This window comes from Ammodytes marinus (assembly GCF_949987685.1).
Source record: "Ammodytes marinus genome assembly, chromosome: 18".
Taxonomy (NCBI): Eukaryota; Metazoa; Chordata; class Actinopteri; order Uranoscopiformes; family Ammodytidae; genus Ammodytes; species Ammodytes marinus.
The window spans coordinates 7,616,437-7,643,264 of NC_137222.1; the positions used below are offsets into that span (position 1 = coordinate 7,616,437).

General features: G+C 42.6%; 1 protein-coding gene across 1 annotated transcript; it reads left to right on the forward strand.

The window, feature by feature from the left end:
• Nucleotides 1-1,031: 1,031 nt before the first annotated feature.
• On the forward strand, nucleotides 1,032-26,731 carry pcsk5a (proprotein convertase subtilisin/kexin type 5a; the record flags this gene model as incomplete). Its single annotated transcript, XM_080046438.1, has 37 exons — nucleotides 1,032-1,178; nucleotides 2,872-2,976; nucleotides 3,603-3,779; nucleotides 3,917-4,063; nucleotides 4,370-4,446; nucleotides 4,723-4,811; nucleotides 4,930-5,102; nucleotides 5,296-5,502; nucleotides 8,013-8,113; nucleotides 8,220-8,323; nucleotides 8,762-8,882; nucleotides 9,359-9,541; nucleotides 9,976-10,112; nucleotides 10,261-10,383; nucleotides 10,598-10,700; nucleotides 10,988-11,178; nucleotides 11,445-11,529; nucleotides 12,096-12,199; nucleotides 12,367-12,505; nucleotides 12,917-13,032; nucleotides 13,817-13,919; nucleotides 14,578-14,714; nucleotides 15,436-15,636; nucleotides 15,829-15,897; nucleotides 16,038-16,080; nucleotides 16,394-16,536; nucleotides 17,133-17,333; nucleotides 18,408-18,491; nucleotides 18,627-18,825; nucleotides 19,705-19,919; nucleotides 20,490-20,732; nucleotides 21,797-22,033; nucleotides 22,175-22,352; nucleotides 23,003-23,220; nucleotides 23,783-23,883; nucleotides 24,355-24,574; nucleotides 25,395-26,731. 37 exons carry the CDS (start codon nucleotides 1,032-1,034, stop codon nucleotides 25,862-25,864), a joined length of 5,691 nt encoding a protein of 1,896 aa, XP_079902564.1. The 3' UTR covers nucleotides 25,865-26,731.
• Nucleotides 26,732-26,828: the final 97 nt, after the last annotated feature.

Sequence of the window (26,828 nt, forward strand, 5' to 3'; positions counted from 1 at the left end):
GATATTTCTTGCAGGTAAAGCACAATACGTTTATCTTTCTGTCCTTAGTGCTTCGGCAGACCTGACACATCTTATTTTTAGAATCAGGTGGCCATTTTCACCAAAAACATGATCCAGAACTTGGCTCACTGTATATATCCTAATTTTTGAATACTGCAAATAGGAGATGTGCACTCTGCAAGTCACCAACTCTATACTGAATTGACCTCACATGTCTGGATATGCCCGTCTGTTTGTTTGGCTTTTATGCAGGTATAAGGGGGAAAAAAGTCAAAATGAGAACCCCCCCAGAGCTCACATGATTGGGAGAGGAGCTGACTGTCATTGTGTTGGCTGACAGTGCACTTATGATTTCAGTTTTGGCTCTAGATATTGTTTTTTAAATCTTATTTTATAACCGGGACGAAAAAGGACCCTAACACCACCAGTGTTATAATTTCCACCAGAGCATTTTATAATTAAGTGAAACATTGTTTATTTATTTTTATTTAGTTGAAATAGAGGTCCTGACAAAGTCAAGAAATATTGATGCAATAAACAAAATGTAAGTGGTTCTTTTATGCATTTGAAAACCAAAACGGGTCGGTGGCGACTCTAACACGAGAGGTAGGTTAACCTTGTTGTGGACACATATTTTATACGCGGGGCAATCAATGAGGAAGGAGGCGGTCTATTTAATTAAACTCTAAAATACGGAAAGCCTGCAACCATAAGCTGCAACCACAAGTGGATCTCTACAAAGGATACGCCAAAGTTGATCCCTGGCTCCCATGTTGAAGCAGTAACTTGATAGTTGCTTGTTACCACTGTTGGCGAGTCAAAGTCTACACAACTTCAGCCGCCAAAGATCCTTCCGTTTGTGCAGAACATCTGATGATACTTGACGCCCTGCAACAGTGTACTTCAATTTAGTTTTTCTAAAGCTAAAACCTTCCGCAATGAGACACACTTTTGACAGGAGAACGGGTTGCAAGGAGGAAGCGTGAAACAAATTGGCGCAGTCTAATTAGAGGACTTTATAATCTACCGTGATGGTGCGTTTTTACGCGCTGTGGATGGGAACTTTACTCCAGTTTTGTCATGCAACGATATACACCAACGACTGGGCGATACGAATATCTGACCAGGAGTCTGTGAAGAGGATAGCAGAGACATATGGATTTACTAACATGGGTCAGGTAGGTGTGATCGAACATAGCCATGGCCGAGACGGACTGGGCCAAGCTTTTGCATTTGCAGTCTTGAACTCAGTCGCTGTGGAGATGTTGAATTTCTTTAGGCCGAGAGGGAAACTCATTGTGCAGGCCTCTAGGTCAAAGGGCCACATCCAATTCAAAGACATTGAACTAATTTCACAAAAACACGATGTGCAAAGTCCAGTAAGCTAGGCCTATACATTATGATGATTGTTGCAAAATATTGTTTTTAACTTTTAAAAAGATCTGCTCTAACTATAAAACAGAGATTTAATTAAAAAAAAAAATACAAGGCTAAATATAGGCCTAGTATCCAATTCAGCCAATATTGCCACTTCTGCATTATTGCAAATGTCAAAGTGGGGTAGTAACATAAATTGGATTTGATATTAAGTGCAATAAATGTCATTGTGTTTGCAATTCACCATCCACCATGCCTGGCAGACATTAGAGTTATGTTTTTATTTCTCTTCAAGATTTAAGAAAACCTTGATTATATTTGACAGTCAAATATAGCTGCGGTAGATGATTATGTTGCACTATGATAAAAAGGATTTAAACCTAACTGGTAGAGGTATTACTTAACTACCCATTAAGCCACTATGCAGTTAGTAATCATACAGACATGTTTTACTCCTGTGGGAGCATTTTATATCAGAAGTTCAGCAGCCCCTTATTACATTACATTAAGTTATAAGCCTTCGGGGATGTTTCATGGGTGTGATAAAGATACCAAGGTGCCAAAATAAAATAAAAATCCCCCTTTTTTCCCTCACCTCTTACCTTCATTTCATTAGTCAGACCCTGACCATATTATATTTAACTATCCAACAGTTTAAAGTCCAATAACCAAGATCCAATACATTTTTGTCATTTAAGTCAAGATTAGCAAATATTTCAGCAGTAGACATGTGAATAAAATAAAATAAATCTTGTACTCACAATTTGCTACATAAGTTCACTGTGGGCTATTATTCATCAGAAGTATAGATGTTTGCCTATGAAATGTGATTGGCTATAAATCCTTCATAATCTCTTTAAAGGTGAAGTAGATCACACCCTAATACCATCACAGGAGCATCAGGGGAACAACGAGGCGCTGAGATCAATGTTCATTTGAACTAGTTTAGACTCATTCCTGACGAGTGACAGGTGTCACTTAAGGACGTTGCTGCAGGTTATGTTGAACCGGGTATAATATAAACCTGAAGAAAACAACAACTTTGAAACAGAAATGATACTTAGGGTATTTGCTTTATATTGCTGAGGTCAGAACTTCAGAAGTCAAAAGCAAATTTCACAACAGAGCCATCAGGGAAAAAAATAAGGACCACGATTTATTCTTGTCATTCACAGAAAATAGTGGAATCTACAACACTGGTATTAAACATAAATTAGTATAGATTATTCCCCTATATATTAAAACGATGTGATTACGTCATGTCATTATGGATACACACACAAGCACTCGAGCAGCAGTGTGGCTGGAGACTTGTGGCTCAGGTTGCCACCGCCTGAAAAACTATCACAGGTGTAAGGTAGCCGCCTTAATAAAAGACTCCAAAGGGGAATTCATAATTTAACAGCTGCTTAGTACAGTGGCAGAACGGTATGAGCAACACACCTTCACACGAAAACAAATTCATCTAAATGGATTTAATGTCCGCTTCACCAGATCGGAGGCCTGGAGAACTACTACAGTTTTCGCCACCAGGAGACGGCGACGCGGTCGACTGTGTCCAACAGAGAGTTGACTGTCGGCGTCGCCAAGGAGACCAAGGTATAGTAATGCGATATGAAGAGAAGTGGAAGACTCTGCTGGATTATTAATCAGCTGTGTGTCCCCCTCCCTCCCTCCCTCCCTACCGCCGATACAAACGGATTCAAGAACACACTCGTTTATTTACTGGGTCCTTTCTACTCAGTCGTCTCTTTTACATCATGGCCTCACACAGCAGTTCATTGCCTGAGAAGAAAAATTCACTGAAGAGATAGCTGTCGTTTATTCTCTTCATTATCAAGTTAGATGTTATTTTCTTATGACAACATCTCCGAACCTTAAATATATAAAGTTTATGTATCACACTAACATTATTGCATTCCCTCCTGAGGATGTGTGCCAAATTTCCTGATGTCTAGCAGTTTTCATTCGAAAGCACAAATATCTGCCTTATGGTGGCACTTGACTAAAAGTCAGTGGATCAAATTGAACATTTTGAGCTACTGGTGGTGGTCCAAAGTTATTAGATGTCTTCCTTTGGGGAACACGAATCGCTGCACATGTTTTTGTGGTATTTAATTCAGGGCAAAAGTAGTAACATGACACACCGCCATCCTAGCGCTAGTGTGGCTAAAAAACACTACACATCTGCACTTGTACAATTACCCAATGTGTTCATTTTTAAGGTGAAATGGCTCCAACAGCAGGTGGTGCAGAGAAGAGCAAAGAGGAATCCCAAAGCCAGTCACATCTACTCCACTGACATGACGACCAAACACCTTCCCACCGCTCATATCCAGTCCAGCAGCACACGACCCCTGCACTATAATAATGACTCTATGTGGAACAGCCTGTGGTACCTTGTGAGTCAGATTTTTTCTCCCCTTAACTAAGCTCAACTCAGACACATAACCTCAGACAGACAGAGCTTAAAATAGACACTGATTTATTCATTACTCCCGAGGGCTAAATTCAATGTCCCACTATTTTGCTCCCACAGCAATGCGGTGACGAGTCCAAAGGCTGCCCAGCGTCTGGTATGAACATTGCGGGGGCCTGGAGGAGAGGGTACACTGGGCAGGGTGTGGTGGTGTCTGTCCTAGACGACGGCATTGAGAGAGAGCATCCGGATCTGAAGCCAAATTATGTAAGTGCCCAGGGGGATATGGGGGACGCTCTTCCTCGGTGAAGGGGACATTAATCATAAGCAATTTGGCAGAGCTCTTAGTGTAAGAGTGCAGAGCTGAAACAGATATTGCAAAGCAGAGTTTTTGGGCCAAAAAGGTTTTCAAAGGCCAGCCAACAGTATTGGAATGGACATTAAACGTCTGATCCACTTAACTGTCGAGTGGACTGGTGAATAATGCTCTTTGTGATTTGTTTGATGAAATGGAGACGGATAGCCGCCGGGCGTCTTTATTATCTGCCGCTACTTACTATCCATCTGTTTCAGGATCCTCTCGCCAGTTATGATGTGAACGGACAAGACGAAGATCCTTCGCCTAATTATTCCAAAAATGCTTCGAACTAGTGAGTCATTTATATACACTGTGTATATGCCCAGATTTCTCATCGCAACTGTTTTTGCAGTTCTCTTTTGCCCGTCACACAAATGTAACTTTAATTAATGCGTGCTTGCTTTTCATTCCATTTGTTCAGTAATTACATGCATATATGGATATGCAGACTCCCTAGTCTGAATTCTGCCATCTCACTGGCTTGATGTAACGGAAATAGCCCGTCTTGTCCTCATGCATATGCATCCAACCTCATGTTCTGATGTTCTCCTCCTTTTCTCTCCCAAAGCCATGGGACTCAGTGCGCAGGGATGGTTGCCGCGGCTGCAAACAACTCTCGGTGCACGGTCGGAGTGTCTTTCCACGCACGGATAGGCGGTGAGTCCGTGTGGCGGCACGAAACTGGAGTGCCGAAGGACTTCTGAAAGTCAAAGTTAGGAAGTATAGTCACGGATACAAACATTATCATTCACTCTTCTGCTGCCTTTCACTGTAGGCATCCGCATGCTGGACGGAGATGTGACAGACGCCGTGGAGGCCCATTCGCTGAGCTTCAGGCCACAGTATATTGATATCTATTCAGCTAGCTGGGGACCCGGAGATGACGGGGCCACTTTGGAGGGACCTGGGCCTCTGGCTAGGCTTGCTTTAGAGAATGGCATCAAAACAGTGAGAGAAAGAAATCCGGAGAAATAGTTTGTGTGGAAAAAAAAAAAACGCTTGAGTTTGTTTATTTTTTTGTGTCCTACCTGCGGCTGTGTATTAACTTCAAGGGCTTATCTTCTTCTTTTTTTTTGCTTAGAAATGTGTAAACACCATAAATAAATTCATCACCTCTGTCTGCTTCCCCAATTAATCTCAGGGCCGGCATGGGAGGGGCTCTGTTTTTGTCTGGGCGTCGGGGAACGGAGGGCAGAGGGGTGACGACTGCTCCTGTGACGGCTACAGCAGCAGTATCTACACTATCTCTATCAGCAGCAGCACTCGCAATGGAAGACCGCCACAATACCTGGAGCGCTGCCCCTCCACACTCGCAACAGCTTACACCGGTGGGGAGACAGAGGAAGTGGTGAGTAGAGGCTGTGAGATCAGCATAAGGAAGCATCTACAGTGTGATAGTTTAAAACCAATAGATATACATATGGTGTTCAAATATAGCTCTATTTGTATAATTGATTTTCGTGTTATGATATTAACTTGCTCTAAATCAAGGTGTGTTTTTGATGCAGAAAATGACTGCCCTTCTTAGTAAGCAGTTAAAAGCCCACTCTGCACATTCCTTTTTTTACCAACATTTTACAGAATTTTTTATTTAATTTTTTTTCTTGAGGCCATCATTCCAAATTGGAAATTATTTACAGAACTGCATATCACTAGATTTTTATTTATTTATGTATGCAGCAGTGTGATTTATTGACATTATTCAAGAGAAGATTGTCTGGTAACATTTTATGTTGGAATTTCTATTTAATTTACTACTAATTATAAGGAAAATGTAGTGTCCAACTGAAGACCAGCGCAACCTTTAGAGTCTTTTTTATTGGTGCACAGATGGTGAGCTGAACAAAAGGTACATGTGTCAGCAGACAAGAATACAATCCAACATTTATAACGATGTATCATGATTCCAAAAATAAATTAATAATTATTAAACTTTTACTTGGGTTAAATCAAGCTTTTTCACCCAGAACATTCCTGTTAAATTGGTCTTTTCACGGAATTACAGACTCCTAAAATTAATTATTATTTCAACCTGAGAACAAAGTACGTTATGTGTTCTACTGTATTCCTGCATGTGAGGGTATAACAACCACAATCCCTGAGACTGGAGGAGCATTTTTCATATACTTGCCAAGAAGCTTTTCCTCCCTTTTGAAGAAAGAAAATATATACAGTATAAATGTATGACAAATCTGAAAATCCCTTTTAAATCATTTTCGATGATGACATTTGTAACTTTGGTTGAACTTGAAGGGTTTCTCTGTAGTTGGATTTAACAATCCCTGCCGTCTTCTCAGCTGCTTAAAGTTAAAAAATAAAATATATACTTTTGGGGAATGAGGTGGAGGCTGGGGGGGGGCTTTAACTTTGAAATTACCAACACACAGGCAGAAGTGAAATTAGCTTCTTAAATCCAATAGTATAGAGTTATAGGGTGTATAACCTCAAGATGAATGTGGCACTTTTCCCATTCACGTCAAGAGAGTATTTTGCGAGTTTATAGTTCATTAACACAAAGGGGGCTTTAGGAGCTGCATTGGAAGGCACTTAAACAGTTGAAGCAGCATGTCTAATTATACAGCGGGAACATACGTTTAACATCCTGAAAGACTCAGGAGGCCCACGTCGCATGCCGGCATAGGCAGCATGGCCCAATGACAAGCTTCTTAACGCCGGAAGTGAAATCCTCCTATGGATTACGCAATTACCTACTTCTTTTGCCTGATTGATTGGCAGCAATTGTTCTGTTTTTCTTTGCAAACCCGCTGGGGAAGAAAGACCATAATTATACAGTATTTAATTATGTATACAGTAGTTGCAAGGCTTTTGGAAAACAGAAGCGATGAAGAAAAAAACAACAACACCTGCAAATTAACTCCATGTTTATTTAAGTAGACATGTTTTGATCTAAATCGCAGCTTTTTTGTCAGGTAAGAGAATATGGTTGATATTGTAAAATGAATTTGTGTCATGGAGTCAGAGGGCAGAAGATACAATACATGGCATATAGTTCTCTCACGTCATAGCCTTATTCGCAGCAGTCATGGGTAAACAGAGTTGGGCGGCTCATTAGAGTAAAGTGAGTGAACACTGAGAGCTGCTGCGCTGGCCTCTGGCTTACTGAGTTTGTTGTGTTTTTCTTTCCCTCAGACTCAGAACATCTTGTTAGCTCGCCAGACAACATGCCAACAACACAATCATGCAAATCTGGCAATACTCCCGTATTTCTCACAGTACTTCCAAATCCCATTGGCGTGCTCTGTGTTTTGTCAATTAGTTTTAATAAACCAAGGTTGGTTTTTATCTCTATGAGTGATCCCACATGGACCTGAGGCTAATAAACCATCTTGTAACTACTGTTTAATGCCCTTTTTAATTTTTAATTTGAAACAGTGCGGGGTCTCCATAGTGTATGATAGAACTATAAAATGGAATGAAAAAATAAGGGTAATTATTACAACAGTATTGTGCCAGATGGTTAAATGAATAAAAAAATTAGAAGACTAATAGCAAGATTAAGCATAAGCATTACATACATACTGTATACAAATTATGTAATTGGACAGGAATGAATGTAAATACTACATACTTCATAGTACTTCATCACATCGATGCATTCATGGTGTAAATATATTATTGCCATAGCTTTGCCTCAATAACCATTACAGATTTAAACACATTCTGTACATGCAAGTAGTCAAAAAGTGCATGTCTAAGGGTATATATCATTATCATATTGCTGAACCCAAACATAAGTCTTGTTACTCCATTAAGTCCATCAAACAAAGATGAAAATCACAGCTGTATGTATGTATGTAGTAGCAGGTGAATTCTCTTCAACTGTTTTTCTTGCGACAGGTAACACTGGGTCCAAGCCAGAGCTGCAGTCGGGCTGAATCCCAGACCTCGCTCTCCTCCTCCATGGCTGCGGGCGTAATCGCTCTCACTTTGGAAGCCAAGTAAGCACCTCTCCCACGCGCAAAAAGAATACATCAACCCTTTAATAGGTTTGATCCAGTGATGAGAGTATGATGGTTCTCCTCCTTTTGACCTTTTCTCCCTCAGCCCCTCTCTGACCTGGAGGGATGTGCAGCACATTATTGTCCGGACATCAAAAGCTCATCATCTTATTGCTCCTGACTGGCATGTTAATGGAGCTGGCTACAAAGGTAAATTCCCACTGGATCTCTGCTAAATTCGTACTTCCTATGAACAATTTAAGCATTTATTTATTTGTAATTGAATCATTACATGGTATCTTCTGCACGCAGTCGTCGCAAAAACTTATGATAAAAGAAGACGAGGGAAAGATAAGTTACTGTATGAGCGTGATCAGCATATTTTGGGGAAATATTCTCGCAGCTCTTTTTAGGGCAAACTATCAAACAGCGAGCGCACAAAAAACTAATGAGATACTGGGAGCAGAGCAGTAATAAACGCCTACAAAGTCCCAGGAGTGTGTGATGTCTTTTATAAGCTACAGCGCCTTTTATGCCCCAGCTAATGGGGTCTATGTGTGTGTGTGTGTGTGTGTGTGTGTGTATGTGTGTGTGTGTGTGTGTGTGTGTGTGTTTGTGTGTGTGTGTGTGTGTGTGTGTGTGTGTCAGTGAGCCACCTGTACGGCTTTGGCCTGCTGGATGCTGAGAGCATGGTGAAGGAGGCCGAGCGTTGGAAGCCAGTCCCTTCACAGCACAAGTGTGTGGAGGAGGGTCCCATCCAGATGAACAGGTATGAAAAACAAAGCGCACTGCAAGAGAACTCCACTTAGAGCCAGGGCTTCCCTTGCTTCCAGGCCCTTTTATCACACTAAATCTATTTCTGTCTCAGCCCTCACATTGATTCTCACACACTCTAATGGGTGTCACTTTCTTCACAAGTCCTCTCCTTGTATCTCTCTGCTGGGCATCCTCTCTCATCTCTGCTGTGTCTCTTGGAGGTGGTGTCAGCGATTCTGAAGAAAGCTGGTTGCGTTCTGTGTGTGCGATGCAAAACAATTAAAAACCCTTTGTTTACATACCAGTTTACAGAGCCTAGGCTGAGTAAAAACACAAGATTTATTTTTCAGCATGCCCACAGTACAGACAGGTAGCGGATCATGAGGAGATGTTTACTGATTTTAACAAAAAGTGATTTTGACAACAAGCCCTCTCAAGAATTGCTGACTGTACCTTTAATTTTGCTCCTCTCTCTGTGTGTCATGACAGAACTATTGGTCCAGACATGGTGGTGACGTATGAGAGCACGGGCTGCTCCGGTAATCCCCAGCAGAGCGTTGTTTCTTTGGAGCATGTCGTTGTCAACGTAACCCTCGCTCACAGGCGTCGCGGTGACCTTTCCATTGACCTTATATCACCTTCTGGCACCAGGTCACAGATGCTATCTACCAGGTATCAAAGAGCAATACTCAATCATGGACATTATTTATGGAACATAAGGCATTACCAAATGTTTTTGAAATATACTGTATATAATTGATGACCAACACTTTTGTTTAGAGCAGAGCATTAAACTCCAAAAGTGATACATTTTCGTATCACTGGCAAAAAAACACAGCTGGAAAAGTTACTATGCACATTTTGCTCAAGTGTTCTACTTAAAACTGATCTAAAACATAAAATATACTATATACAATAACTATTGGCCAACAAGTTCACCATATTAATCTTTATTAAGTCATATTATGTCAACGTTGTGTTTCAAATTGATGCCTTTTTTTTTTTTTTTCTCGTTTACAGATTTAGTAGTGGTGTGAGCAGCAGTAGTAGTAGAAATAGATTTAGTAGAGGTTTTATCATCATGAAGATGTAATGTCTTTGTTTAGGCGTTATGATGACTCCACCGCGGGATTACAGAACTGGGAATTTGTAACAGTTCACAACTGGGGGGAGCAGCCGGCAGGGGTTTGGACTTTGAACATCCAGGATACTCCCTCTCAGCGGAGAGACAACACTGAACTAGGTCTGCTCTGCCTCTTTGTACTCATAGCATGATGAGACACACACTGAAGTTCCACTAGCACAGCAGCTAAAATACAGTGCAAGCCCCCCCGGGATGGGCCTCTTATCTTGCTCTCTCTCTCTCTCTGTGCTTCTCTGTTGTTTCATAGGGATGCTGAAGGAGTGGTCCCTGGTGATTTATGGCACAGCAGAGCAGCCGTATCCCAGGCGTCGTAGGCCAGTCCGATGGGCTGAGATGCCGATGGATAGTGACCTCACAGAGGAATACAGCGGTGAGTCATGTACTCGGCTGGCATTAAGCTGCCCCCTTCTTCTGGCTCAGACCTCTCAGACAGCCTCTAAATGCACTCTAATGCCGATTTACGTTGGATGTCAATTCAGGTGTTTTTTTTTCCCTCTAAATATTGAACTGATTCGAGCCAATGTGAATAACTTCTGCTGTTGCCATGGCAGCGTGGTGACTTTGCGAGTGTTCTGCCCTTCCAGGACCCTGCGACCCAGAATGCAGTGACGATGGCTGCGAGGGGCCCAGCCCGCAGCAGTGTGTCACGTGTTTACACTTTTTTCTCAAGTTCAAAAACAGCACAAGGTCAGCACGTTTGCACGGGCGAGAGTGCTGTTGGGTAGATGCTGAATGCACTTTCCAATGTGTGTATGTACTAACACCGCAGAGCATATGGCTCATTTATATCCCAAATGAAAATAACCAGCTGCTATTTAGTCCACATGTTTTGTATTTAGTGGCCAATTCTAAAAGCTTTACGTGAGAATGATTACAAATTGGACCCAGAATGTTATTTTTTTTTCTCCACTCCGACTCATCCAGAGTTACCCCATCTTGTCCTCTATGTGCTGTGGTGCGTGTCTGTCCAATAGGATGTGCGTGTCAGAGTGTCCCAAGGGATTCTGGGGCGACCGTCGGCGTTGTAAGAGGTGCTACTCCTCCTGTGAGAGCTGCACGGGGAGCCGCAGTAACCAATGTACTTCCTGTCAAGCGGGTCACCACCTGACCGAGGGGACCAATACCTGCACAACCCTCTGCGGGGAGAACTACTACCTCGACCACGGTTAGATTTCGGGGCCTTAATCCCCTGTCTTTCTGAATTCGTTATTGTCACAGTCTTCGTAATGCTACTTAACAAGACAGAAGCCATATCTCCGAGCAAGCCTTTAAGGACCCATGTCAAAACAGAAGAGCTGATTGGAAACAGCTGCATAGGAACCCCGCTAATGAATAGTCAGTTGACGTAAACCGCAGCGGAGGGGTGTGTGAGTGAGATTGATTCATCGCTCTGATATGTATTCCATGTGTATTGTTTTGATTTCCCCACAGATGCAAACATGTGCAGAAAGTGCAGCGAAAACTGCTTGAAGTGCACCTCCTACAGCATCTGCACGGAATGCAAACCCGACACAAGGTGAAAGAAATTCTCAGATGATGCTTGTATTAACTGCTGGGCAAACACTTGCTCCCTCTCTTCCCTGCCACTGAGAATTCTCGATTCTCCCTGTTGTACAACTTGTGCTTAACACACCCTCTGCAGCATCATAACAATTAGGGAAAGGCCACGTTATTTTTTTTTCAACTCAATGTGTCATCCTTTCCTTTTCCACACACAGTTCAGAAACAAGAAAAATTAGATTTTAAATCTTCATTTACATTTTGGAATATCATCACAGGAGAGGACAAAACGTCTCTGTCGCATTTACCATATTGTTGACTTAGAAGTTTCCGGAATACTAAGTGTGTACTACTGACTCAGCTCACCAAGTACTTGCGGTGGCGTGCTGTGGGTTGGGAGACTGAGCCATTGCTTTCTGAAGGCAGTGAATCATCTCCACAGTATCACATGATTGGCTGTGTGTGTGTGTTTGTGTGTGTGTGTGTGTGTGTGTGTGTGTGTGTGTGTGTGTGTGTGTGTGTGTGTGTGTGTGTGTGTGTGTGTGTCACCAATGCCACATGCTCTCTCCGCCCTCTCTCCAGTCTGCAGGGGAATCGGTGCCAACAGAGCTGCGCGGCGGGATTCTACCACGACCAGCAAGAAGGCACCTGCAGGCCCTGTCACAAGGCATGTGCCACCTGCGCAGGTGAGGGCACAGGGTCAAGGGGGTCGTGAACTGTATTAAAAACCTCATCATTAGCGTTAAAATAGTACATGACATGGAGCTGCTGTTGTTGTTTGCAGCAAGACCTCCTTTGTGTCCCGTAAGCCTTTTAAAAACATGTTTTTGTTTTCCACCTGGTGCGGCTTCAGGTGCAGGTGTTGAAGCGTGCAACCTGTGTGCAGAAGGCTTCCTGACGGAGGAGTGGAGGTGTGTGTCAGCCTGTGGCGCCGGCTTCTACGCCACCGAGCCAAGCCCAGAGATAGCCGATAGGCACAGGATATGTAGGAGGTGAGCTCACTGGTGTGTGTTCACGTGTGGGTGGTTTGTTTATCTGCTGATGGCAGGCCTTATTCTGGTGTTTGGCTTAGAGTGTGTGTTTGTGTGTGTTTGTGTGTGTGTGTGTGTGTGTGTGTGTGTGTGTGTGTCTGCGTGCGTGCGTGCGTGTGTGTGTGTGTGTGTGTGTGTGCGTGCGTGCATGTGCATGTGTGCGTGCGTATGTGTGTGTATGTGTTTGTGCCCGTTTTCATGCTTGTATTTGTAACCCTGTTGCCTGTATGGGCGTAGTTTTTTTCTGTCTGTCTGTGTGTTTGCGTATGTGTGTGTGTGTGTGTGTTTTTGTGTGTGTTTGTGTGTTTTCTTAGTGGTCAGTTTGGGCCTTTAGTGTGCAATGTGTTCAGTCTTGGGCGCTCTCCTCCTCAGGTGTGAGGCCAGCTGTCTCACCTGTGTGGGGCCGAGCCGGGGGAACTGCAGCAGCTGTTCCAGTGCTCACAGCCTGCAGGAGGGAGTGTGTGTTGTTAACAGTCAGTGCACAGACGGTCAGTCAACCATCTTCTTCCTCTTATCGCATGTCGGCTCACTGCTGCCAGATACACATACTGCCACCTTGACACATTAAGTTCTGAGCTTCTTGATCTCCTCCTTCTTCAAACATAGTTGTATTTAATCTAAAGCTATAGTGCGTAACTTCTGTCGCCCCCATGAGTTATTCTGAGTAATTACAACAGCACTGTCTATGCATCTAGCCTACATGAGGTAAGCCTTCTGTGGTCGCACAAAGATTTTATTCCTTCTGCTGTACATCCAGGTTTTTACTTAGCAGCGGAATCAACAACTGAAACATTTCGTGGACGCTTCTTGGGATTGTGCCAGTGTCGTGGGGAGACACCAGATTGTAAAGACTGCCAAAAAAAAAATGTTGTGTTGTTTTGTGAGTTTTGTGGAGCTGATAGGCTTAATCAACTTTGTGTCAACTCGCTTGGCAATGGCTCTAATGTAACTGACATTCATTTATTTGAAAAAGTTACGCAATATAGCTTTAACTGATTTAATAACACACATCACTTTCTAGTGTTTGATGAAAGTATAAAGGCTGTTTTATAGGATCACACACACACACACACACACACACACACACACACACACACACACACACACACACACACACACACACACTTTGATATATTACCCTTACTCTTAGCTCTGAGCAATCTGAGTCATAGTTTATGTGGTATTCCACTCTTAGCTCACCTCTGTGCCTCAGATGGTTTGGAGTGGATGCATTTCTCAGTCAGCGTTGTTCTCTTGCTGTATGTCTATCAGGAGAGTACCAGGACGGTGATGGGAAGTGCCACGTGTGTGATGCAACGTGTCTGAAGTGCACAGGGCCGCAAAGAGAAGACTGCATCAGCTGTGCTTCTTCACGGTGAGCTGCTCTTGACTTTTTACATTCACAGTCAGGGGGGGGGGGGAGGACACATCCCACGGTTGCTCTGAGTAAGAAATGGTGTTTCATCACGTTGTAGGGTAACAAATAAGGATTTTTCACAGATGTTTTTGCTGTTTGTACAATCAAAGCTGGTAAAAAATTCTATTGGATCAAAATGAAATGTGCAGGTAAAGTCAAATGAAAGAAAAACAATGAACAGCTATATTTAAGCGTGATGATTGATCATTATCAGGAGAAGAGTGAAGCTTTTCTACTTTTCTTTTTCTCACATCATTGTAAAATTAATCTTTTTAGGTTTTAATAAAAAATATATATTTCAAGATGTCCCCTTGGACTCTGGGAATTCACGCTCGACATGTGTCTTAGACTAAACAATTAAACAATTTTTTTTTAACTATTTAATGGAATTGAATTGGAATAAAGCATTAAATGTGCCTCCCGGCTTAACCAACAATCCCCTCCTTCTCTTCTCCCTGTGTCAACACACTCAGCTCCATCTGTGTTACTATGCCATATGTTACATGCTGGGATGAAAATGATTTGAACTCATTTGCATAAACGTAATTCATATGAGTTGACTTTATGGCAGCGTAATGACTGGAAAGGCCTTTTTGACTTTGCTGTCGAACTGCAGGGCTCTAGATGAGGGCCGCTGCCTGGCGGACTGTGCCAAGGGCAAGTACCAGTCGGCTGGCCTCTGTCACCTGTGTGACCACACCTGTGACACCTGTGTGGACGCGGGACCTGCCAACTGTACCAGCTGTGACAATGGTGAGCAGTGAACAAGACAATCACGCTGTGTGTTACAATAAAGACTGAGTGAGTGAGAGAGAGACAGAGACAGAAAGTGAGAGAGAGAGAGAAAGAGAGAGAGAGAAAGAGAGAGAGAGAGAAACTGGATCTATGATTTTCACATTCTTGGTTTCCAGGAACCTTCCTGATCTTTTCAGCCCCTAGTGGTAGTTTTTCTTTTAAAACAGCAACATTAGCATTCATTTAGAGTCGTGTCTCTGTCCGCCTGACAAATTGAAGTCCAATATTTACTCTACATCTGGCTCTGGTCTGGTCTCCATTAACTTACTGAGACAAAGTGCTTGACTTTGATAATCAACTTTGCCTGTCTGCTGTTTGGTCAGTAGCATAACAGTGGACTCTGTCTGCTGCATCTGAAAACGATGCTGATGATAGTGGTGAGAGTGAACAAAAGCAAGGGTGATGCTGTGAAATTGAAATATAACCTCTTTCACATTACAGATAGTCATTTGACTACTTTGTTAACATAGAAATATTGATGAGTGAAAAAGTGTGACATTCAAAACACTTAAACTAAAGATTTGCCTGATAAATGATTGACTCTCTTACTACATGAGTAGCTAATTGATAGATCGTGGATTGCTCTGTGCTAAGCGTAAAAAGAGAGGAGACAAAGTTAACAAATTTGATTGTATTACCAAACACATACAAATTTGACGAACGTTTTTTTTTTCTCCAGATAAGTTTGGCGTGGAGCGCTACCTGCACCGAGGCTACTGTGTGGACGCCTGTCCTGAGGCCTTCTACCACACCAAGGAGAAGAGCTGTGAAGCCTGCTCCGACCACTGCCTGCTCTGCACCAACCCCAACCACTGCCTCAAGTGTAACACCTCCTACTACGTCTCGGATGGAGCGTGTGCCAAGCTGGAGTGTGGGGAAGGTAAACAAGGTCACGGAGTTTATTTATGAGATGCTTTTTTTTCTTGTCTTTTCTGTGTGGCACGGTGTCACATATTATGACCTTGATAAGCATTGCCTCACACATTTTGTCCACCCTCTCATTTTTTTCTGACTTGTTCTCTTGCTATACATTTCTTTTATGCTCCCTGTGACATTCTTCCTTTTTTCTCAGGGGAGGTGGAGGATCCAGATTATGACGAGTGCATGGCCTGTGAGGAGGGCTGCAAGAAGTGTGTCTTGTGTAAGTTACTGCTAAAATGAACACTGTCTACGATAGACTAAGACCTCCTGCCATTGCGTTGACGTCCATGTTCAAAGAGTTTCTCCCCGGCAGTTCCTATTAAAAAGGAGAGCTGAGGTTTTTTTGTCTGCTTTCGACAGATAACCCCAGGCATTGCCTATCCTGCACTGAGGGCTTTTACAAGTAAGGCTGTGTGCCTCAATGTCGCCATGTGTGATCTTTCCTCTCTGCACTCGATCTGCCTCTCAGTTCACTTGAAAAAAGGCCCCTTTTCTGCTATGAGAGTGGGTTTGTGTGTGTGTGTGTGTGTGTGTGTGTGTGTGTGTGTGTGTGTGTGTGTGTGTGTGTGTGTGTGTGTGTGTGTGTGTGTGTGTGTGTGTGTGTGTGTGTGTGTGTGCGTGCGTGTGTGTGTGTGTGTGTGTGTGTGTGTGTGTGTGTGTGTGAGAGAGAGAGAGGGGGAGAAACTGACTGTACAGACTGCTGCTTCTCTTATCAGTTTTCAGGATGGCTGCTACAAAAACTGCCCGGCCAAAACATACAGCGTGGAAGAGGAGATGACCTGCGTCCCATGTGATGACAACTGTGTGAGCTGTGACGAGCATGAGTGCTACTGGTGTGAAACCGACCTCTTCTTATCAGGTAAAACTTGGTCAAGACTTGAAGAAGAAATGAAGAAAGTTCAAGATTTTAAAATGGCAATCATCATAAATCCCAGTGTCATATTTTGAAGATTTTGAAAATGTTGATTTAAGTAAATAACAATTAGGTCTTTATTTTAATTAGATGAATACATTAAATTCCTTTAAGACTTTTTAAGGATCTGCATGAACCATGGATTCATTGAACTTCACGCTGCTCCATCGAGTCACAATACCTTTTTCACATATTGTCGCTGGTGGATACGTCGTATCTCCATTTTTTTTTTACATTTTTCTTTTCTTCATATATCAGTGCTATTAGTCACAATTCACTTATGTGTGTGGGTTTGATAAAGTTTTAACATATGAAAAGTATTAAAAAGAGCTTGGGAATTTGTTTTAAATATACAGTGTTTTTATTTTGGACTTACAAGGTTTTCGCCCGACAGTGACGATATGCTGAAAAACTCTCAAAGTCCTGTGAATAGATTTCAACGTGTAATACTACAGGTGTTTTCCTATAAGTAAAGTTCCTCAAATTGTACACCTACAATATTGATCTCAGAAAACGGACACTTCCCCCGTTTTTCTTCCCAGAGGGGAGTTGTGTTTCAGGGTGCCCTGGGGGTTTCTACGGCGACGAAGACACCAATGACTGTGAGGAGTGTCACTCAGACTGTGGGACATGCAGCGGCCCGGAGCACGATGACTGCCAGTCGTGTGAGGACGGCAAGACGCTGGAAAACGGGGAGTGTGTGTCGGACCGCGAGGTCTGTCCCATTAAGACCTTTCGCAGCGGTGAGACTTTATACTTACGTATTCCACTAATCCAACTGTCTGCTTATAATGAATGAGGGATTTGGGCACTTTCAAAGGGGCAGAAAGGGAAACTTGAAGGGTAATTGGTCTGTGTGCCAGCGTCTCTGAATCCTGTACCAACTTATGCACTCCAGACCGCAAGCACTACTGAACGTTGGCCCGATACAGACTTTGAAAAAAATTTATTGTGAACGCTGAACATTTAGTTCCCTTAAGAATTAGTTGGACAGACCTTAAAACAACATACGGTAATTAGCCTGAGGCAAGACATCTTAATTATAGGACTTAAAATAACTCACAGAAATGAACATAGGGTTAATACAAAGGTTAAAAAAGAGCTCACAGAAGTAAAGTTACTCTCTAGCTTTGAATCTCAGAAACTATAAAGCATTACAATAAACCGAGACAATTTGACTAGCACAATTTTGAAGGATACAAAGGGCTTTTGTGTAATTGTAAACAGTGGTTTTAGTGCTTATCTTAGTTTTTTCTCCAAATGCCATTGTTGAAAGAATTTTTTTTCAGATTACAAGATTGATAACACTCTATTGTCTGTAACTTAAAGGTAAAGCTCCAGCAAGTAGCTTAGCTACAGATGACAAAGACATTCATGTGATGCTGGAATGGTTCCCTCAGTGCTGATCCAAAATCTTTGTTATTCACACCATAACCAACTTTTTATTCTTTTATTGTGATGTACTTTTTGATGTACGCTAGAAAGCTGTAATATAAACAATTACTTCTTAATTCATGTAAATAAATAAATGTTAAAAATGTAAAAAAAAAAATACAAGTTGTGGTTTTACAGGATTTCTGGTGTTGTAACTTTGCCTTGGTCGGTTGCTGTGAATTCCATGCTAGCTGTAGCACCTACTTTTAGTGTTGTGTTGTGCTAAGCTAATCTCTTGACGAGAAAGCAGATAAACGTATGTCCCCCAAATTGCCAACAAGTTATTTAAATGAGACTTGCAGACAGTTTTGCTGCTATTTATCTGTTGTTTTCCTATAATGATTTCTCTCTCTATCACGTTCCCTGCGTTGTTTAACCTCCAGATGACGGAGAGTGTGAGGACTGCCACCCATCCTGCGAGTCCTGCTCCGGAGACGAGAAGAACCAATGTACAGAATGTGCAAAAGGTCTGTCACTTACTTAAGTGGATTAAGTGTTTGGATGCTTTCCGACCTGCAACCAGCAGTTTCTTACATTATCTGCTGTTCGTACCGCAGCATATCTGGTGCAGTGATGATGTTTACTCTCTCTTTCTCCTCCAGGGCGGTTTCTGACCACACAGCAAACATGTGTGTCCAAGTGTCCGGGGGGTTTCTTTGCCAGTCGGCTGAGCGGTGCATGTGAGGCCTGCACTACTGGCTGTTTGCAGTGTGCGGACGCTCTGCACTGCACTCGCTGTCAGAGCGCCCGTAAAACTCAGTATTACCTGCAGGAAGGACACTGTGTCCAAGAATGTGAAAGGTCAGAAGTCAATCATGTTTGGTTTTTCTTTTTGTTTTATTTGTCTCGAATTTAGATGTGTTGACATGCTTTTTACTCACTGGATCATGAGTTTCCTCCAGCTCTTATCAGGATAATTGATTATTCTCAGTTTGTAAATATGGTGGAAATTTCACCCTGTTGGCAAAATCAGGCCAGTGGTGTGTGGCTTGATCTCAAAAGAAGAAGCCAAAAAATAAAATTAAAAATGTCAGGAGATGCATTTCCTGGCCATGATCTTGACGTCCCCTAAATGATGTGTATGGGCCATTACATTTTGACATCCCTGAGATTGAAAAGAATATCTCGTCCTTGAAACTCCATTAGCACTGAGATGACTATTTTAACTTTGTGGCCCCGAGGGCTTTATTTATTTTTTTATTTACTCACAAGCAGCAGGAAGTACTACATGATTGGCTGTATGCTTTATCAGTTTGTTAAGTGATAGCAAAGAGCAGAGCAAAATGCCGGTCCTCTTGTTTACCCCAGGAGCAGCACACAAATTATGCAGTGCTCTTTTTACAAATAAAATGAATCAATTAATTAAGAGACTTAATACATCACTAATGCTCATAAATGGTCTAAAGCATAGGGGGAAAGAGAACCAGAACCAGTTTCCTAATAATTTTAATTTTATTTGAATTAGGATTTTGAAAGTAATACTTCTGTCTCGTAATACATCTAATGCATGTCCTTTATGAAGCCTGGCTCACCTGATGTGTTGTCTTACGATTATAAGGTCTGGATGTTAAGGCAAGGATGCAAACGTGAAGTATAGATACATAACAATCCAACTGTGCTGTATTGTGTCTCTGCATGTCTATCTATCTATACTGATCCCTGTCTGGACTTTTTTCACAGGGGTTATCCTGCAGGCCAGGTGTGTCGGAGCTGTGCGGCCGGCTGTGCGTCCTGCATGAAGAACGCCACCCATTGCCTAAGCTGTGAGGAACCTCTGCTCCTTCACACGCACCAGTGTGTGGAGGAGTGTCCCGAGGCCCACACCGTCCGGGACAGGGAGTGCCAGCGCTGCCCCACGGCCTGCCAGGAGTGCGACCCACTTGGGCAGTGCACAGGTATGGATACGCAATGCAAAAAAACAAAGGAGAAACTCAGACGTGTTCAAAGGCTGGTAATGCTGTTGTATTGCTTGGATCGAAACAAATATGTTTAAACAGCTGTTTGATTAATTGCCATGCAATGTTGTGTGCACACTCGTGGTTCCTAGATCATGTATCCTACCCCCTGACTTTTCTACTATAGGTTGACATTTTTGGTTTTTAATCAAAAAATCTTAACAACTACTGGATAGATGGTCGTGACATTCAGAAAATACTTTCATGTCCCCCTCAGGATGATTTAAAAGAAAAAGATGTTAGTCCCTTCACTTTAGCACCGTCAGCATTTGTCCACTTCTTTGGATTATGACCAATTGCCTGCAAAGTAATGGCATTCCCATCAGTCTAAGTGTTTTTCTGTAATTATTATATGTAAATTAAGATGGTTAACATGATAAAATGTCCACTAAATCACTTGTGGTCTAAATGACACTGTCAAAAGAAAATTACTTCAGATTGTCAGTATAGTTTCACTGAATTGTCCCAAATTGTTCTTTCATTCAGTGCTAAATGCCTTTTTTTATGCAGGCTGTGAGGAGTATCACTTTCTGCTGGAGGGCTTGTGTGTGCCTGACTGTCCTGAGAGGTTCTTTGAGGACAAAGAGCGCAGGGAGTGTTTGAGGTGCCACCCTGACTGCGCTTTGTGCGACGGCGAGAACAACAATGATTGCGATGCCTGTACCGACCCTGAGGCCACTCTGCACAACGGGGCGTGTCTAGAAGCCTGCCTCTCACGTACCTACAGAGACGCAGTAACAGGAGAATGTAAAGGTACAGCAGAAAACATAAAGTACAAGTTTATCTGCCTGTTTCAATATACCTGCAAGCTAATAAAGTAAAAAGTCCTTCCTTTGATCAAACCTTAATCAAAACCATTTTTTTTATATTATATTTTTATCAGTAACACTTTACAATAAGGCACACACATGTGGAGTAAAAAATAAATAAATAATGAAAAATTTGGAGTAGGTAAAGCATAACTATGAAGTAGTTACTAAAAAATAAATAAAAATTAAAAACGTATGTAGTAGGTAATGCATATATTTGTAGTAGTTACTAAAAAAAAGAAATAAGAAAAAAAACTATGTTGTACGTAATGCATAACTATGTAGTAGTTATGCATTACAATTTTGTGTACTTCATTGTAAAGTAAAGTGTTTCCTTTTTATCTTTTATTACATATTCAGAACTCCTGTTGTTTTGGTCTATGACAAAGCCAGGGAGGCTTATGTTCTACTAAAACATAGTTATCTCATCACCGATGCAACATTTTCATTACCGTAGTCGCAGAGAGTCCTTCGTGCATTTTCTCTATTGAAGTCTGTACTCTGCCTGAGTGTTTTTCCTGGCTCTCCCTGAAATAGCAACACTTTTCTGACGGTTAACAGGCAGCTGTCAAACCTTTAAAAACAGAACAGGGATTCCAAAAACAGTTCCCTAGAGACCACTTACAGATCTCTGGTTTTGCTATTCCAAAACACAGAGCATGGTGTGTTTCTCCCAGGAAAAGCGATGCCCACTTTTGTTGCTGCGTACAGTTAGCTGCCGGCAGAGAGACATGTTAAAAAAAGAAGTGCATTTCTGCACTGCAAACTTGACAGAGGGTGATTGTTTATTTTTATTTTCACCTGAACTGAACACGGGCTGCAGAAAATGTGTACACGGATCACACTTTGAGAAACCAAGAGTTGTAAACATTCAGGTAAGGTGTATTACTGCGGGAAAAAAACTTCGACATTTGGAACTAACTCTTGGATATTCAGTACATCAAGTCTGGATAGGAAGGTGCAATAAAATCCTGTGCTCAGTGTTTTTTGTTTATTTTTGACTTCCAGACTGCGATGCATCTTGCCTTAGCTGCTCCGGCCCGCACGCTGGCTCCTGCACCAGCTGCAGGGAGGGCCAGAGGCTGGAGGGCCATGGCCATTGTTTATCAGCCAACAACAAGTGCTCCCCTCGCCAGTACACCGACCAGGATGGGGAATGCCATCTGTGTCACAAATACTGCCACAGGTGTTCAGGTCCCGGCAACACTCACTGCCTGAGCTGCAACCAGAGACATCTCCTGCTTAGTGAGTTTGAAGTTTGCAGAACTTGTGAATTCTCTTAAAGGTGGAGTCAGGGATTTTGGAGAATGCTTGTTGTCAAAATCAGCTTCGGTGATTTGTTTGTTTTTGCTGCATGATCGTCTTGTGTGTGTTTTGTTGGCACAGATGGCAGCTGTGTGGACGTGTGCCCCGCGGGCTACTATGAGGACGAGTCAGGGCAGAAATGTGAACCTTGCCACACTACCTGTCAGTCCTGCGTCGGAAAGCTCAGCCACCAGTGCCTCGCCTGTAAAACTCACCTATTCCGAGAGGGCAAAGAGTGCATGGAGACCTGCCAGCACAGGTAGTTTAACTTGCTCACCGCCCTCCCAGCTGATCTGCTCATCCATCACATTAAGCGAGGCCACACGGCACTGTCGTTAATAAAAGATCGGCCTAGTCACACATAATGTCACTGTGGACAATAAACCAATGCTTTTCCTTTGGTAAGCTGGACAGGGGTGCTGTTTGGGAGACAGAAGCTAATTTAGCCTGAGATTTAAATAGCCATTCATGTGGCCAGTAAAATGCTAATTAGACCTGATTTTATTTGGTGGCGCGGTGATTGAGAGAGTTAAATTAATGTGCCGGTAAATTGATGTGCCGTTAACTACTCGGAAGAAAAACACAGAATGGGATACAAAGGCTATTTATCCTTATAACCCTGCCAACCTGGACACTTTCAGACCTGTGGAAAATATCACATTGACTCTCTATCACTCCGAGCCCTTTTTTCTCACTCTGAGCAATATAGTGTGAAGTGTTTTGTTATGACTGCCCTCCCTCTTTCATGTTGCCTCGGTGTCTACGTCGTGTCTGAGTAGCTTTGGCTTGTTTGTGGCCGTATGTGGTTAAGTGGCTCTGGAGAAGAATTTCCCTTTGAGCACAAACAAAACTCTCATCTTGCTTTATTGAATCTAATCCATCATAATTTTCTCTCTGTCGATCCAATAGTTACTATGGAAACACGGCCTCAAGGGTGTGTGAGAAGTGTGACCCGAGTTGTGGTGAGTGCATGGAGGGCGGGGAGGCCAGCTGCCTGAGCTGTGCTGTGGGTCTGCTCTACCTGAGGAGAGACGGCCGATGTTTGTCCTCCTGCCCCGAGCCATACTACCACGACCCCGCACACAGGACCTGCGAGCACTGCCACGCCAGCTGCAGAGCATGCTCAGGTATGACATCCACTCAGCGGGAAGTTAATATTATGCACATTAACACACACAAACACACACACACACAGATATCAGGTTGGTGAGGGGATATGCTGCAGATGTGGAAGTGGGTCCTTTTACACAGTACAGGTTCATGTGCACGGTACAGCCTATGGAGGGACATTCAATTAAACAATTTGTCTCTAATTGATCTTCAGTTAAAGAAATAAGCTGATGTTATTCTATATTTTTGATAAAGGCCATCCATTGTGGAAAATGAACTTTTTTAATGGTTTTTTAACATTAAGTTGGGTCACGGTGTGACTATAGACTCCCAAAGTATGAGAAAAAACAAGACACACTTTTTCTCCACCTCCACCTTTCTGAAAACCTGTGTTCAAAAATCCCCAGTCAGATTTCTCTCCCCTTATGATGTCATAACTGGAGAAGCCACACCCTCTAATTACCAACCTAACTTAGCTTTACCTCCACCTGTGATAAGCACATCCCCTGATACTCCTGAATCTAACCAGCATTTAGAATGAGTGCACTAGTTAACCCTACAGCTGTCATGTATCTGCAGGAAAAGATTCCCGTTCCTGTGACTCGTGCTACCCTGGATACCTGCTCTCCCATGGCGTGTGTGAGTCCTTGTGCGACATAGGCCAGTATCCTGTATTGCAGGTAACCATACTTTTTAGAAATTCACAAATATCAACTTTTTAAAAGAATAGTACAATTTAAAAAAAAATCCTTACCCTGTCCTTCCTTCACTGAAATAATTATTACTCATGTTTAAGGCCCCCGGGTGTCCTATACTGTAAATCAGAGTCACTTATGACTGCAGTGGGACACATCTCAAACAGCAGAGAGAAAATAATTAGTCCGTCACAATTTCCAAGTAAATCTCCAAGTGAGTGAAGCTGTCAGGTAGATGCTTGTTAATGTGATTCAGCTTAGCATCGGTTATATTCAGCCCTTTATATATGAGAGTTTCAGAAAGAATCAATGGGGGGGGGGGAGGGGTTGGTTCCCATGTAAAATTCATGCCGTGGCTCTGCGTCTGGGTATGAGGTCTTTTCAATGTCAGTGCTTGCTCTTTCTCCCTCCTGCCCACCTACCCCCCCAACCCCCCCCCCCCCCCCCCCCAATCAGGGCTCAGGCCATACTTGTGAGGACTGCGACGGCTCCTGTGTGGAGTGCCGGGGTCCAGGTTCAGCCAACTGCACCACGTGTCCTACTAAAGCCATCTTAGAAGCTGGGGGGCGCTGTCTGCTGTGTTGCCACCATGACAAAGAGAGAGGGGAGGGAGAGGAGGGAGATGAAGAGGCATCAACGCAACAGCAGGACTGTTGTAACTGCACCGAGACTCGAGGTGATGCGTCTTCACATTGCTTGTTTTAACCGAGCAACAGTCCCTAACACCTTCCCCCAATAAAATTAAACTTACGGTGAAGTATTTGCAAAAATATATATCAATCCTGCAAATCCATTAAATTATGATGGATTTGGTTATGATGAATTCATACTAATGTTAGTATATAAAAATGAATGAGAAATGCTAACAGCCCCAACAACAGCCAGTAATATGATAGGGCAGTCTGTATGTAGCCTGAAAGGTAGAACCCAGGGTAAGACTCTCTATATCACCTGTTGCTTTTTGTTAATGCCTTTCTATGTTAATGCATGGTAATAACTCAAGGGGATTAGGATGAGCATATCGATGTTTTTTTTATTATCACTTCACTAATCTGGATTTCAGAAGGAATTGTTAAGAAATATTTTGGTGAATAAATCACTGAAACTGTAAAAGTTGTAGGTTTACAAAATTAGGATTTCAAGAAATTGGGGCGTCAAGTACTTGCATCCTCGAAGGAAACGAAAAAAAAAAGAAATTAAAATATTCCCCAAATTTGAGAAGCTAGAACCAGCAACTGTAATGCATTCGACTAATCAATTTACAATCCAAAAAATGTCATTAAGTCTACTTGATAAATGAACTTGACGTTCTCTTGAATACAGAAGACTACTATAGGGTTAATGTTGAGGTCAGAGTTTTGTATACAAGAACATTCAAGTTAATCGACTTGCAGTTCCAGCACTCATACATTGTTTCAATCTCTCCCATATTTAGCCAGTTACTAGTAGTACACCTGTCTCTAAACCTTTCTGATCCATGTGGTTACTTTTTCCAGGCGAGTGCGTCCTCACTACCAACTTGGCGTTCAGGAACGAGGAGGAAGAGGAGGCCCAGGAGGGGAACCTGGCCATCTTCGTCATCTGCTGCATCCTGTTGGTGCTGGGGCTGGTGGGCGTGGTCTTCGTCGTCAGACACTCCCGGTCCAAGAGCGCGCCGCCCGACATCACGCCGCGCGGCTACGAGAAGCTGGGCTCTGGCGGCGGGGGCTTCGGAGGAGGCAAACATGGCGGAGGGGGTGGCTACAGCTCGGCCTCCTCCGCGACTTACGGCGGCGGTCAGTTGGTCGACGTCACCAGAACAGGGATCAAGGGTGGTGATGATGAGGATGATGATGAGGATGATGATGAAGACATTGTTTACATGGGCCAGGACGGCACCGTGTACCGGAAGTTCCGCTACGGACAGCCGGGCGAGGACCACGAAGACGAGTTGGAGTACGACGACGAGAGCTACGCGTTCCGGTGAAAAGCACGAGGAACTTTTTTTTTTGTCTTTCTCTCTTTTTTTCTAGGGATCTCACGGTACGGGAAATGTAATAGTCGATATATAGACCAATACCAGTTAAAATTCCATGGTTCTCGCTCAATGGTACTCAATTCGATTCCACGGTAAAAAAAATAACAACAAAACAATGAATCCCATTACTTCAACATACACTCCTTTATTAAAATAAGTTTAACCTTAAAAAAACTGTGGCATGTAGCCTTCAAGTAGTAGATAAAGAAGAAACAAATATTGGTATTACAAAACAATTGCCCTATCCAATTTCCTTTCTTCATGGGAGTTTTCGTCGCATTTTCTGTGCCCCCAGAAAAGATGTTTATTGTACAACACATCTGTAGGCGTTTTTCTTCATTTGGCATTTAACAGCAGATTAGAACACTTTAAGGCGTACATGCTGCCCCTGTCAGTTCAGAAAGAATTGCATCCCGGGTACTTATGGTACTTGGAAAAAGTCATACGGTCACATGTTCAGAATTTTGGTATTGACTGTTTTCAGTAGCATTGATTCTCAGGACATCCCTCCTCCTTTATTTTCTGGATGTCTCTCCCTCTCTCTTTTATTCCTTCCTCTGTGCTGTTTATCTCCTCGTGCCCTGAGGGACAGGCCCATGTATCCTTCACTGATTACGATTTGAACCAAATGGGACATGACAAGCTATTTATAATGAGCTGCATTTTACAACCACATTCCATTCGTAAGGACTTGTTAAACTTTATTTCTTGACTTGGTTTTGGAGTATGACAACTCGCATGTATAACATTGTTTCTAATGAGCGTTTACAAGTTTTGACATTTTCATTATTAATCATATTATTATTCTTTTTAATTGTTGCGGTGTTGACTTGGACATTTTAACTGTGATTAATCATGATATTTGTTTTGCTTAATTTCAAAGTGTTTGCTGTCATTTGAATTTTAATTGGAA